The following is a 13898-nucleotide window of genomic DNA, read 5'->3' as shown; positions in this document are numbered from 1 at the left end:
TAACACATCAGTTTCCGATTTTTTTTGAAAGGAATTATGGCGGAAAATATTAAATCAAAACAAAGGTTGCAAGCGGTGATAAAAATTAATTCATAAATACCGACTGGAATATCAGGAAAAAATGCAATAATGTCAGATAATATGAAAAATAAATCTTAGAAAAATAAATCTTTAACGGCTTTTTTCCGGCGCCGAGTTGCCAGGTACCATGTCGTGCACAAGACCAAAAAAGTCTAAATTAAAATACCCATGTAACACAATTTTTATAAAAATATAATATGTGCTATGATCTGTTTTTATGCGTTTTGCTTAGAGGACGTTTTCGTTTTTAGAAAAGTTTAATACATTTATATTAAAAAAGCTACATAATATTCTTTCGTGTCATCATTTGTCAGCAATGACGACATTAATTGTTCAATTACGCTATTCTTGAAATTGAATCTTCTTCTTTCTTTCTTTCTTGAATTCTAAAGTTGAAATCATTGACCGTGAATAACAATAACACAATCCTGGTAAGTATGTGTAATTAAAATATTGAATTGTGGTACTAATTTCTACCCGCGGTTCATTTTGCGTCATTATATTAATAAGCAAGAAAAGTAGCATATTTACTTTCTTAGTTCGTAAAATAATTCGCAAGAATGTGTCATACATACATATATTCAGGCCTTTTTCCCAGCGGTGAACAGAGACCTAAGAACGCCACTTTGTACGACCCTTACAGACTTCCATTGCCACATTCACATCCATACATCTTGTCATACAAGACCTTCGGTTACGTGTACAACGCACATTTAAGACGTCACCTATGATAATATGATCTTTGTCATTTATCCAATAAATCGTTCAAATAGATAGACTACATTACTATTGCCTTTATTCGATTGTATACAATGCAATAAGATTAGAAATCAAGTTGCAAAATCCTTTTAAATAAAAAGTGAGATTACAATCCGCTTTCACGGCCTAACAAATTAACCGGTTTCGATGTAATCAAATATTTGAGCCTGCTATTAGATGAAATAAATACGTAATGACTAAACGTTTTCATTGCTTAAAATGAAAAAAAAATACAACACACAGACTTACACACTTCTATCTCTACTACTGAGATATATAAAAGCTATGTTATGCAGACCTTATTGATGCTATAAATGCTAGCTGCTCGATGTCGAAAAAATTGAAAATAGCCATTAATATTTTATTTTTTTGCGATTTATTTTTATATTATATGACTTTCTTGCGTTTTTTTGGGAAACTATAGCCGGTATTAACGCTGTAACTTTTATTACTGTAATGCAACCTTAATGCCGATCCAATACTTTCCTTCATAGGGGAATTCTATTGCTCGATCGTTTCATTGTTTGAGAATAGAAAAAGATAATAATGCCCCAAAGAATCTCTCTCCTATGTTTTAGCAATCTTATTAATCGAATAATTTCGTTAAACAAAGACCTACATAAATAAGTTTCACATAAAAATACACATGTATCATAATTTTTGGACACAGCGCGCTCCACAGCCTTAACAACAAACAAAATTAGTAAATTTAACACGTGTAAATGGAGTTCAAACACGTGCAATTAACAGCAATATTTCAACACATCATCCTCGTAGTTTTCACAGTATTATATGGGATGTTGGCACAACGGTCGGTTTCAAAACGTTCAGAAACTCGCTGAAGCGTTGTGAAATGTAGAAGGATATGAGAAATGTAGCGGCTTATTGCCTTGTCCGGTTACATTGGAACGTGTTAATTCTATGATTAGTTTAATCTATCAAACTTATGTTACAATCGCAATTTTCTTATTTCAGTAACAATTTTGCGTTTAAAATAATATTTTACATATATTATAGGTTACATTAAACCACACCTATTTCCAATATAGGCAGAACCAAAGAACAGTTCTTCACATCCATACACCTTGGCATACGGGACGGTTACGAGTAGGTACTATGCATATGACCTTTTTCAAATATAGGTAAGTCCTAGTAAGTAGTTATGTGTAATTACATGAACTACTAAACACATATTGTATAGGTAATAGAATACGGGAAGTAACGCGAACACGCATTATACTGCGACCACGGCGAGTGCAACCTAAGTGTATTTTAAGGTAAAGCATAGAACGGCTACAAAGTACTTATTACAATTGTCAAGTCATTTACTTTTCAATTACCCCCTTTTACAAGTTAATAAAAACATACCCTTGTAAATACCCTCTAAATGAACCCTCACCATAAACGACAAAGAATATCCTTGACCTGCTTACAGTTTCTCCAATAACCACATAAACAACCCTGGTTACCATGGCAACGTGATTATTGACAAAATACTGTCACATTTTGGAAACAATTTTACTCGCAAAATAAAAAGTCTTGTAAAAATATGGCAACGTGAGCGGTGAACATGAAGCTGTTGAAGTTCCACCTGAGGTACCATCCTCCCGGCATCACCCTGGAGTACTTGCAGAAAGGTGTCGTGAAGAATAAAGAAATTGATCTGCTTGATCTGGATGCTGAGTAAGTTTGAAAAAGATTTATAGATTAAAATTAGCACTTTGTTATGTAGGTGAATACGAATCGTATTTGGTCGTGCAGGAAATTGCAGATTTGGTTGTTTAGCATTTCTGGCTTCGGCCATCGGCTACCATTATTCGCATAAGTATTGACTACATATTGGGTGCTAAGGATCGTATGTGTGCCTCCCTATGTCAGAAGAGGCGTGAGTTTTGTACTTACCTATGTTCTTATTCGATGGGGAATCACTCTCATTGCCTCATACTCGTATATTCTTTACCGATCAATCATTATAAAAAAAAAATATGAATACACCAAGAGCAATTTTTTTTATTTGTTTAGTGACACAACCTTAGTTAGACAATGTAGACATATACCCAACAGAGTTATAATATTTTTGAGGAATACGCCCCATCGTCAAGTAAGTTCCATAATCCATATCCTTTGCCCGCAGTTCGGACACCAAAGAAATAGCCTCAAACCTGTACAAGAACGAGGTCCTGATCACGGACGAGGTCCGCGGCCAGCTGGAGCAGTGCCTGGTGACGTTGAAGAAGCGCATCGAGCATGAAGGTCCCACGGGCAAGCGGTTCTACATCTACAAGACGCTCATGACGCATGTTCTGCCTCTCACTAATGTTGCCTTTGATAAAAGTGGAAACAAGTAAGTTATTACTGTTGTTTCGATTTAAAAATAGGTTTAGTAAGTATTCTTATAATCTAATACTATTTTGATAATACGGCGGCAACGGGGAAGGCCCAAAAGGAGATCTGATTTCTTTTCGGTATCTGCTTGGTGGTAAACACCTTTTTCGAATCGAGAGTTTTGGAGAGATAAAGGGTAGAGCATCGCTCAGCAGTAGGATGCAACAGAAGGCTAATAAAAATGCTATTTGGAAATTAACTTCGTCCAAACGCTAAGCTACTCAAAGTAAAATGCAGGAGTCCGCGTTGACTATCATATAGTTTTAGATCACAAATATACACTCGAAACAAACCATCGTGCCCTCTGGAACAGGGTGACGCATCTCAAATACAACTGAACTCATCTGCCTAATGTCGGCGCCAAGGGTTGCTTAACCTACAGATCGTTTACTAACCAGTGAAGGCAACTGGCTATGAACGTGTGCACGATAAACTAACAAACGATCAGCCATTAATTAAATCAGAATATGTCGCTAGTAACCGCTATAGTAAAGGAATTACGAGGAATAAATCGCGTAAGTTAATGAAATACGATTAAACACTAATTATGGATGTTTTCGCTCCTTGTAAGGTTAATACATGTAACGTGTGATGGCACACCTGTTTTATTACAACGTTATAGCTCTTTGTATAACATCTATGAAGCATTTTAATTAACAAAGATCATGGATTTACTAACACAAGTAATTCGCGCCCTTCTTGCGATGTAACTATAGATTCAGTGCCTCTTTCTTAGAGCTAAAAACAATGGCTTAATTCAAAAACAACAACAAAAGTCAGTTAACATATTTATTGGTTTAATGTTAATATGATGACTGACTTCGGCACAGAAAGCGTTAAGCTGCGTCTACGCTAGAGGAACCGAGCACAAATTTGTGTAGTGTGGACTGACTTAAGAGCCTCGAACGAGCGTGTTTTTAGAAGAAATTTGTGCTCGACTCGTGCTCCGCTCATGCTCGGCTTTCCTAGCGTAGAAACAGCTTAAACATGATTAAAAAATGCGTCCTTAGAGATAATTGTACCCACGATTTGAATCTCCTAGGTTTATCTATCATGATGCTCTCATCGTAAGAAAACCCTGCTTACTCACTATCTAACAACGCATCATATGAATCTGTGAGGAGGAAATTTGTCATAGCAGTTCCTAACAGAAAGCATAAATTTTAATAACATTGGTTGAGTAAGTGATTGAAGGAAGCTTGTTTGTTGATGACAAATGCTTGTGGGATTTCCAATAAGACATTGTTATTATGTAATTTATATAAGCAATAACTTGTTTATATTGTGTTAAGTTCTTTTGGGTCAGGCGTTGCTTGTGCACTGATAGATAGGTCGGTTTTCCTCGAGTTTCAACGTCATAATAAGTGGTGAAAATGAGTCATGGTTTGTTGATCCGGACCTGTGAGCGTCACAGGGTACAAATGACACACTTATTTTATGAAGAAATTGTTTTTGCGGCTTGTACCTTAAGGTCTAGATTAGCAGAGACGTATGATAACTGTATGAAAGCAAAAGAAATTTGTAGCTATCGTAAGTGGCATTCTTTGGTCATATGATAAATACATAATTTCATGTAGTTACATATGTACCCGTGCTTCGGAAGGCACATAAAAAGTCGGTCCCGGTTATTGTCAATCAAGATAACAGTCGTTATCTACCACGTCAAAGGCCTTTCAGGCCGTTTGAACAACTTTGACACTAGGTTGACCCACTAACCATACGATACATAGATGTATAATATAATGTATGTTAAATGTGTAAGGAACAATGTGATTTGAGTTGTATCTGGTATTTCAATATTCAATGGTTTGATCACTGTGGTTTTTAAGATTTAGAGCAAGCCTGTCGCAATCACCAACTCCGATACGTATATAAGTATGAGGCAGAAATTCTAAAAACTGAACACAACTGAGACCTACTAGTTATCAGTTTTTCTCATAAACTGATACGGTACACAAAACTAATCAGTATTTTGTAACAGATGTCTATCAGGAAGCTATGATAGAACGTGTAAGATCTGGGACGTGGAGACAGGCAAGGAGCTGAACTCGTTGTCTGGACATCAGAACGTCGTGTACTCCGTCGGATTCAACTTTCCAGCATGGTTAGTATTGCTAATTATTTCAAACTTTATAAACAAAGCTGATTTTAACGGCGGACAGATAGTTTTCGATTTGTTTTTTCTCTATTAGCTAATAGTCTCACAAAAAAATCGCAATGTAATTTAAGGTTCGGATTTACTCTTTCACTGAAACTTTAAACTTACTTCTTCAGTAATAAAGTAAAAATAGTTAAAGTATTCCATTGGGACAGCCATAAAATTATTCCATAACTTATGCGTTAAATATTATTGTCACGATCTTGTGTCGCAGTGTTTGTTAGTACGATACTGAATCGCGAACTATTGTTTTCATATTGTAATTTGTACTAAACTATTATTTTTGCAAATTCTAGGTAAATGATAGTCCGAAAATGTAATCGTTCTTTGTCATTCAGATGGCAATTATTTTTATCTGTTCAAGATCAATGCCGGTCGGTATTATGAATGTTTATAAACGTCCTTGGTATGCAATATGGCCTTCCAAAACAGGCAAATTAAATAATAATTGAGGAAAATAGCACTGCCCATGTGACGCATTGGACTATTACCCATGTGAGACATCTACCGGGTTCAAATTCCTGTTGTGACAATGTTTCTATGTATTATAGGAGTATTTTTCCTTTTTTGTAACACAACTCTTGCTAGAAGTACCTACTCTAATCGTCTGATTTGTCGCGGAAACTTTATAAACAATGAAACAACAATCTATGGGTCACAAATGGATGGACAATATGCGAAACCAAGACTTTAGTGAAATATCGGTTTTTGCGTTTATTTCATTTATGTTATTCTTTTCTCGCTATAGCACCTGAAATAAATTTACTTTGCTACTTTCTTCTTATTTTTGTATATTTCTTTATGTTATTGCGATTGAGGAATCCTTCCTGAGAAAACTTTGTACAACCATGAAGTTCTTTTAGAAGTATAACTAATAAAACTAGCATCAAGCATGCGGCAAGAAAAGTGGCCTAAGGTTGCTTCTTTAGGAGTCTCGTGCTCAAATAATGGGTTAGTAATAGTTTTAAACACATTTCTTTCCAGCACCCGCGTCTTAACCGGTTCCTTCGACAAATCAGCGAAGATCTGGGACCCAGAAACTGGGGAATGCCTGTCGACACTGTGGGGTCACCGCGGAGAGGTCGTGGCTACTCAGTTCAATGCTAAAGGAGACCTCGCCGCCACTGGCTCCATGGATCATACTGCTAAGCTGTTTGATGCTCACACTGGTAAGGAAATTCAAACGGCTGATTTAGTTTAGTCTCCATCTTCTTATCGTATGGAAAATGGTCATCCTAGTGCCAAAGTTTGACGTGGCTTAACGACTGTTATCTTAATTGACAACAACCTGGATCGATTTTTACGTCCCCTCTGAAGCACGGAGACACCCTGTACAAATATCACTACATGTGGTCATCCATCTATGGAATTACTTTTCCATGTCAGGTTTGCTTAACCCGAAGATCATTTACCGACCGGTGAATGCAACTGGCTATGGGCGCCAAATTGGTTTAGTGCCATGATAAGTTTTATTTTCATGCCTCGGATATGATAATTTAACTAAGAAAAAAATTGTTTAAATCATATTTTCACATTTTTCTATCAGTTTAAAATAAATAGTATACTTACTAATATTGATTTCTACAGACCGATTACGTTATGTAACGAAAAAAAAAATGTTAAGCTTGCTACATTGCGCGCCTTAGATTTTCATTCAAGTCTTCATACATTACTCAGAAATAATTCGGCTTTACCGCTGCCTCAATGCCTAAGATAGATCTAGTTATCTAGGTAGATCTAGTCATCATTTTAAAAGAAGTAGAAGCAACGTCGTGCCTTTTTTTAAGTTATCGAAAAGCGGATGCTAATTTGACCTCCTGAAACCTAAGTTCCCTATCATTCAATATCAGATAACCTTTACAAAATTCACATCCACATTAGCCGCAGTTATCTACATATACATGTAATTACACCTTTCTATGTCAGAGCGATTTAATGATAGCTGTATATAGAATTGATGAGTCTGTCGTATCATTGACCTCATAAATAATGTTTCAAGCTCGTATTCTAAATAGAAGACACGCACTTCCGTTGTTTCGAATTCAATCAAACTGTCTTTGATTAATAAATAACTAGCTAGGGTTTATTGCCTTATGAACTTATAAGAGTACCAATTCTTTTTAGAGCATTGTGAAGATTTTGTGTGTTTATTTAATAGCTCTTTATGTAGCTTGCTGCTAGGTAAACTTCTTGCATAATTAATTTAGAAAATGTTCGTGAGGTACGAGGTACTCATCATTAAGGTAGAACTACTTGAAGTGAACTTAGTGTAATGTAACGCCATCTATGACACTATGTGGGAACTAAAAAACTTTTTGTATTTGATCGGCATTTTCGATAATACTGCTTACTTCAAATGAATGAAGTAAGCTGAAGATATCAAGTGTGCAACTATTTACATTTATTTTCATTTACCTGTATGTTTTAGGACAAGAGATTCATTCTTACGCGGGTCACACGGCTGAGGTCATCGCGCTACAGTTTGACCCCAACGAAGGTCAGAGGATGATCACCGGCTCCTTCGACGGCACCATATCTATATGGGACACTAGACTACCAGAGTATGTACCAACATTTAAAACGTAACTTACTAAAAAGTGAATGGAGAGTGACAACAACGTAACGCCTACTTTAAAAATGATAGCAATACGTTTTCAAACATATTGCTGCTTTGGTCAAAATAAAAAATGTTTGTTTAAGCGTTTATCAAAGGGCTTCCCGCGATTTTCACTAGGTCGTCGCACCACCTTTTCGGGAGTCTACCCATGTTTTGTCTCCGTGGCGCAGTGGTGAGGTCGCCAGGTACCATTGCGTCGGGAGGTTTTGGGTTCGATCCCCTCACGGAACAATTATTTGTGCTATCCACAAATAGTTATATCGGGTTTGGTTGTACTTTGTGTCCGTTGTTTGTAAGCTTGTCCCTGCGATACAAGAGCAATTCTTAGTGCGGGAGTAGTCGTTAAAAAAATCTGTCTAACCCCCGGCTTCTGAGTACATTAAACGGTAGTTTATCTATTCAATAGCGTTTTTTGTATGACTTTTGACGCTATTGAATAGATAAACTACCGTTTAATGTACCTCAGAAACCGGAGTGAGAAGTAAATAATTGTGTTGTAGCCGTGTGTCAGTGCTGCAAGGTCACGACGGGGAGATCTCGAACGTGCAGTACAACTGGGACAGCTCGCTGGTGGGCTCCTCCTCTCTGGACGGCAGCGCCAAGCTCTGGGACGCACGGCAGAGCTCCTGCCTTGCCACCGTGTCTGGACATACTGATGAGGTAAACACATTTAATTATTTCTAAGTTCTTTAGAAAGGAATATAGTGTGCTTTACTGCTTTCAAGATGTAAGTCTACAACAACTATTTATACTACGCTAACTTAAATTTTGGTTTAAAAACGTTTCTTTATGTCTTAAAATGTGTTGTTTTATATGACATAAAAATTTCATTAAGAAATAAACAAAAGTAATGAAGTTACAAATCTTATTCAACACTAACTAAACGTTCTTTTCATTACAAAAGGTTTAAACGGTTCTACTGTAAAGTTCAGTTTTACGAGTTAGCGTAGTATTAATAGCTGCTGTCGAAGTAGTTCTTAGGAAGAGAACTCTTGAAACTTTGAATGCAAATCAATAACAAACTCAATTTATTAGGTTCTACTCAATTGACTGTTACACTTCGAATAAAGGACTCATCAAAGCTAATCTTTTGCGTCGGAAAATGTACGAAATATGATGTCTTGTGTCAATAACTGATAACAATAATTTTCACTCATACTAATAATATGAAATGGGAATTAACCAAGATTATGTAAAATACAATGTAAGTAAGTTCAAGAATATGAATGCGATACTATAATATGCTACGATTAACACACACGAGTGAAATTGGCTTGCATTCTATAACATGAAACTAATGGCCAAACCCATATGCATTTCATACACCTGTGCCTAAACCTTCGGGTATAACAGGTGTGATATTAAGTATGTGTGAGACTGAGAGTCAAAAGTGATGAAACCTTGCATGCCTAAAATTTGCTTAATACATTTATTTAGAGCATGCAAAGTCCCCAACCCGCACTTGACTAGCGCGGTGGACTCAAGGCCTAACCTCTCGTTTGACTGATACTCTTGCCCTGCAGTGAGACAGTAATAGGTTAAAAAAATGAGCATCAATATACCCAGTATATCATGCACTACTCGTAATACATTTTTCGTACAGGTACTGGACATCTGCTTCGACTGGGCAGGCAAGCGCATGGCGACGTCATCCAGTGACTGTTCCGCCAGGATCTATGACGTCAGAGCTGACTTCAAGGAGCTCGCCGTCATGAAGGGACATCGGGAAGAAGTATCTAAGGTACCACAGAAACAGAGAAATATATTAATCCTAGTTTTAAAAACAAACAACTCTCATTAAGATTGCGTTGGTGTGATGGGATTGTAATAGCTTTATCATCATAAGTTATTTGTCAGGCCTCGTTTGTATTGCTACTTCTGGATAAATATCATAGCTTATCAAATCGAATTTTGACAGTTGTTTTGGAACGTATGCTGTCGTTTTATTTAGTAGATTGGCTATCAGACATTTATTCATAAGTTGTGAAGCTAACCTGTATTTTTTTTGAGTTGATAGTAAAGTTGTTTTCGAACAGGTTTGCTTCAGCCCTGCCGGTGGATGTCTACTTACTGCTTCAGCTGACAGAAGTGCTAGGGTTTGGAATAGTGCTACGGGGAACTGCATCCAGGTAAATCCTAGTCCTAGTAATTGAATAGAAGTCGAGGAACTAAGAACATTTACAATCGCCTTATAATACAACATTTATTGCAAGAAGATATTTAGAAACTAACGATTAAGCATTGCTACTATTTCCAGCAAAGGGCGGATTAGTTGTTTATGCACAATCAGTTATTTTTTAAGTATTTGCTAAGCCCTAGTTTTAAATTCCGCAGGTTTTGGTTCTAAAGAAATTTGCTTCAACTTACCCTATTTACGACTACTAATAATGGTTTCCTTACCAGGTCTTGTCCGGCCACCAGGGCGAGATATTCTCCTGCGCGTACTCGTACGCTGGTGACGCCATCATCACCGCGTCCAAAGACAACACCTGCAGGATCTGGAGGTGATTGGACTGGTGGATGTAGACCATGCAGTCCACACACACCACCAGCTGTGCTGAAACATTACTGTGAAAACAACAGGTCTTTGAACAAAAACATGGGAAATATTTGAACAGAACAATTTGATATTGAAATATAGTGCGTTATGTGATTCTGGATATTGTTTAGGCGTGTGTGGTGAAATAATGGTGTTAACGAAGACAATTTTGATGCTAACTGGACACTTTGATATTCCTAGTGGTAATAATATTTAGCTGAATGTTTTCAGGGATCAAAAGGCAAGCAAGAAGTTTCAAAACTATTTATTCCTGAATTATTTGACATTAACCCACTTTGAACCCATCATTGATCGTCATCAGCTTTTCTTCAGCCACTGCAAAGCTTAAGCCTATCCTCTCATGTCATTGTGTTCAGATCTCCTCGACAAACTAAGTCATTGACCTACCTTGTCATAGTTCTTCCCACGCTCCTAATCACGACATCATGATAATGACAACTGTCTTTTTGACCACAAACATGTATTAGATGGCGTACGGCTCCGTCAAAATGTATTACATTCCGAGACGAGCGATGACTCGGCCAAAACCGCAGAATGCAGTTATAAAACATTTGATATGAATAATGTAATGTTGTCGCCACACTTAGAACTAACAATGTACATTGAAACAAAGCACTTAGGCAACTTTATACTCTGAAATTTGTTAGAAACATTCAGAAACAATAAATTTATCATTCATAATATCACACCTGTTATGCATAAAGGTGTAGGCAAAGGTGTACGAAATACATCGACAGTTCCTCATTCCCATGTAAAAGGGGGGCTAGTATATTGTCATTCACAACATATGTTATCAAACTCAAGCCTACTATTGAGAAAAGTCCAATGGTACTTTACCCGACTGACTTGAAGCCAATACCTTGTGATCAGAAATCTGATACATTATACTGCCAAACCACAAAAGCAATCATGAAATTACCACCATGCAAAATTCTTTACCGAAATTTTCCCCTCATCATCACATACGGATTCATATGACGTATGCCACATTGTAAGTCAACCCATGAGTCACGGAGTCACTGTGCGACTGATTGAAGCAAGGCCACGAACATTAGCGATTTAAACAGTCGCTCGAAGGAAATGGGTGCCCACCAACAGTGTTTAACATAACTCCTTACTTCTGTCATTTTTATACTTTTGACCTCTCGGGTCATTTTTTAGAGGTTTTAGTGCTATCTTCCTTTAACTGTTTCGTAGGAGGAGAGTAGATTATTGTTAGGATTTGTCTAGGTACCTGTTACTAAGGAATTTGAACTATTTAATAGTTAAAACAAGATATGAAAACTATCTTATGTCAGACCGGATTTTACCAGCAACCTCAAAAGAAACGGTAGCCAGTTGGCATACTTTTCGATGAAAAATATGTAGAGTTAAAATGGATGGATTTTTCTTAAAAAAAAAACTGCTGGACGGATTTTAATAAAATTTAATACACAGATAGTTTATAACATAGCTTAACACATAGGGTACTATTTACCACGGGAAATATTCGTTCGCGGACAAGGTCGCAGGCGGAAGCCAGTTTGTCATAATAGTTCAAATTTACACGAATAAAGGTAATAATGTGTTCAAATAAACATAGGTTTCCCGTCCTATGTATTAACAATAAGAATCACCGGGAAATCCTAAAATTTCACATTATAATAGATGCATATTCACATAATGACATTGTCAACACGTATTTAAAATTAAATGATTGTATGTAGGTCTTTATCTGGTACCAAATAGTAGACAATCGGCTGAATACTTAAACGACACTAAGTTTTGAGTGATGCTTGAAATAATCGCTTCAATAAACGTCAATGTGAGTGACGGATTGAGACTTAAGTGCATGGCTTGCTACATACATATTCGGGCAGCATATTTGGTAGCACGATTCTCAACAGTTTGGCATTTAAAATGTACTGCCAAAATAGTTTCTACGACGACCGCTAGAGGCGCTGAACCGGCTGTCATCGAAATTTTATTCAGTTTTTATTCAGGCGCGTGGCTGAACGGAGCCTGGCTGGAGAACTGGCCAGATGTCGAGCGGCATTTCCCGAGCATTCATATACACGTATTCGGTTTTCCCGCCCGGCTGGGCTGATTTATGCTCCCGAATGTGTGAAGCAAGACTTACCTAAAATTGAGTCTCGTTTGAGTTTTCGGCTATAATACTACCAAAATTAGTTAGTTATTTATAACAGTAGACAAAAATAAGAAGTTTTTCAAATGTTTCCTATTTACACCAAAACGTTCACGTTTATATTCTAACTTAGTCAACTAACACGATATTAAATGATAATCATGTTCAAACTAGAATAATAACTTTTAATATAATTGTTAAATATTTATTATGATTATCTAATAAAGGTTTTTGTTATTGCTATCTTCTGTTTTATTCAACAACTAACGTTTTTCGTTGCAACCTTCTTTTTAATCCATTACTGTCCCGCTGCTGGGCAAGGGTCTCCTCACGAGCGAGGGAGGGTCGTTCCTAAGTAACTGAACCTATTGACGTAAACCACTTCTGAAATAACTTTTCGAGTGTAGCTTTAATTTTGTGTTATTAAATAACAATGCTTTTAATACAATAGGCTGTTGAGATAAAGTTGAACTTTATAAGTACGTTGTTGATCTAAAGACATCAAGTGCAAAGTATGTCGATAAACGGGGAATAACCCAAGATTATGAATCTGGATATCCCTCGTACAATAATATTAGTTGGTATAAGATTACTACAAAGTAATTTAACCTGCTGCTGTCCTACTTCTGAGCACAGTTCTTTCACATTTTTTACAGTGACCTAATTCTTACTGACCAAAACATAGTAAAGAGCCTTGTAGCAAGTTTTGCGGCTGACAATGGCAGAGATAAATAAAAATTTAAATTTTGTGCATCAGTGACTCGCAGCGTAAGTATGCAACTGACCCGGCGGCGCTGACCACAACCACCTTATTTTGGAAGTACATAGCATTAATAATTAAAATCTAGGGAAATTGTAATTGGATGTATGAGGCAAGGGAAGTTTGTAGGGATCGTAGTGGCGTTCTTTGGTCTCTGCCTACCCATTTGGAAGAAAGGCGTGATATAAATGTATGTATAAATTGATTAAATTGTAAATACCAAAGCTCTCTATGAAGTTAACGAACTATAACAAACGCACATCATCAAAACAATTCGGTACATTTAGTACAATATTTTCTTATCTTAGATAAGTAATAAGTAAATAAGTGATTGATAAGTATTGTATAGTGTGTGTAATGTGAGTGTAGTCGCGAACATGTGTTGTAGGTAGGTACACATCCTGCCGAGACAGGGGTCAAATGAGCCGAGATAATAACGATACTGATATATGA

General features: G+C 36.8%; 1 protein-coding gene across 1 annotated transcript; it reads left to right on the top strand.

The window, feature by feature from the left end:
• Positions 1 to 2335: 2335 nt before the first annotated feature.
• Positions 2336 to 12903, top strand: LOC142973378 (uncharacterized). The gene is made up of 9 exons (XM_076115461.1): positions 2336 to 2523; positions 2975 to 3184; positions 5207 to 5329; positions 6368 to 6552; positions 7812 to 7944; positions 8501 to 8660; positions 9604 to 9741; positions 10037 to 10129; positions 10404 to 12903. The coding sequence occupies exons 1-9, from the start codon at positions 2411 to 2413 to the stop codon at positions 10506 to 10508; spliced, it is 1260 nt and encodes a 419-aa protein (XP_075971576.1). The 5' UTR covers positions 2336 to 2410; the 3' UTR covers positions 10509 to 12903.
• Positions 12904 to 13898: the final 995 nt, after the last annotated feature.

This window comes from Anticarsia gemmatalis, chromosome 1 (assembly GCF_050436995.1).
Source record: "Anticarsia gemmatalis isolate Benzon Research Colony breed Stoneville strain chromosome 1, ilAntGemm2 primary, whole genome shotgun sequence".
NCBI classification, from domain to species: Eukaryota; Metazoa; Arthropoda; class Insecta; order Lepidoptera; family Erebidae; genus Anticarsia; species Anticarsia gemmatalis.
Note: the sequence above shows the minus strand (reverse complement) of the source record. Positions and strands in the feature narration are given on the sequence as shown.

Excerpts from the sequence above, each read along its gene's own strand:
- LOC142973378 (XM_076115461.1), top strand. The coding sequence starts at position 2,411 with ATGAAGCTGTTGAAGTTCCACCTGAGGTACCATCCTCCCGGCATCACC. Across the intron at positions 5,330-6,367 it reads GGATTCAACTTTCCAGCATG|CACCCGCGTCTTAACCGGTT; the intron begins GTTAGTATTGCT and ends ATTTCTTTCCAG. Across the intron at positions 10,130-10,403 it reads CTACGGGGAACTGCATCCAG|GTCTTGTCCGGCCACCAGGG; the intron begins GTAAATCCTAGT and ends TTTCCTTACCAG.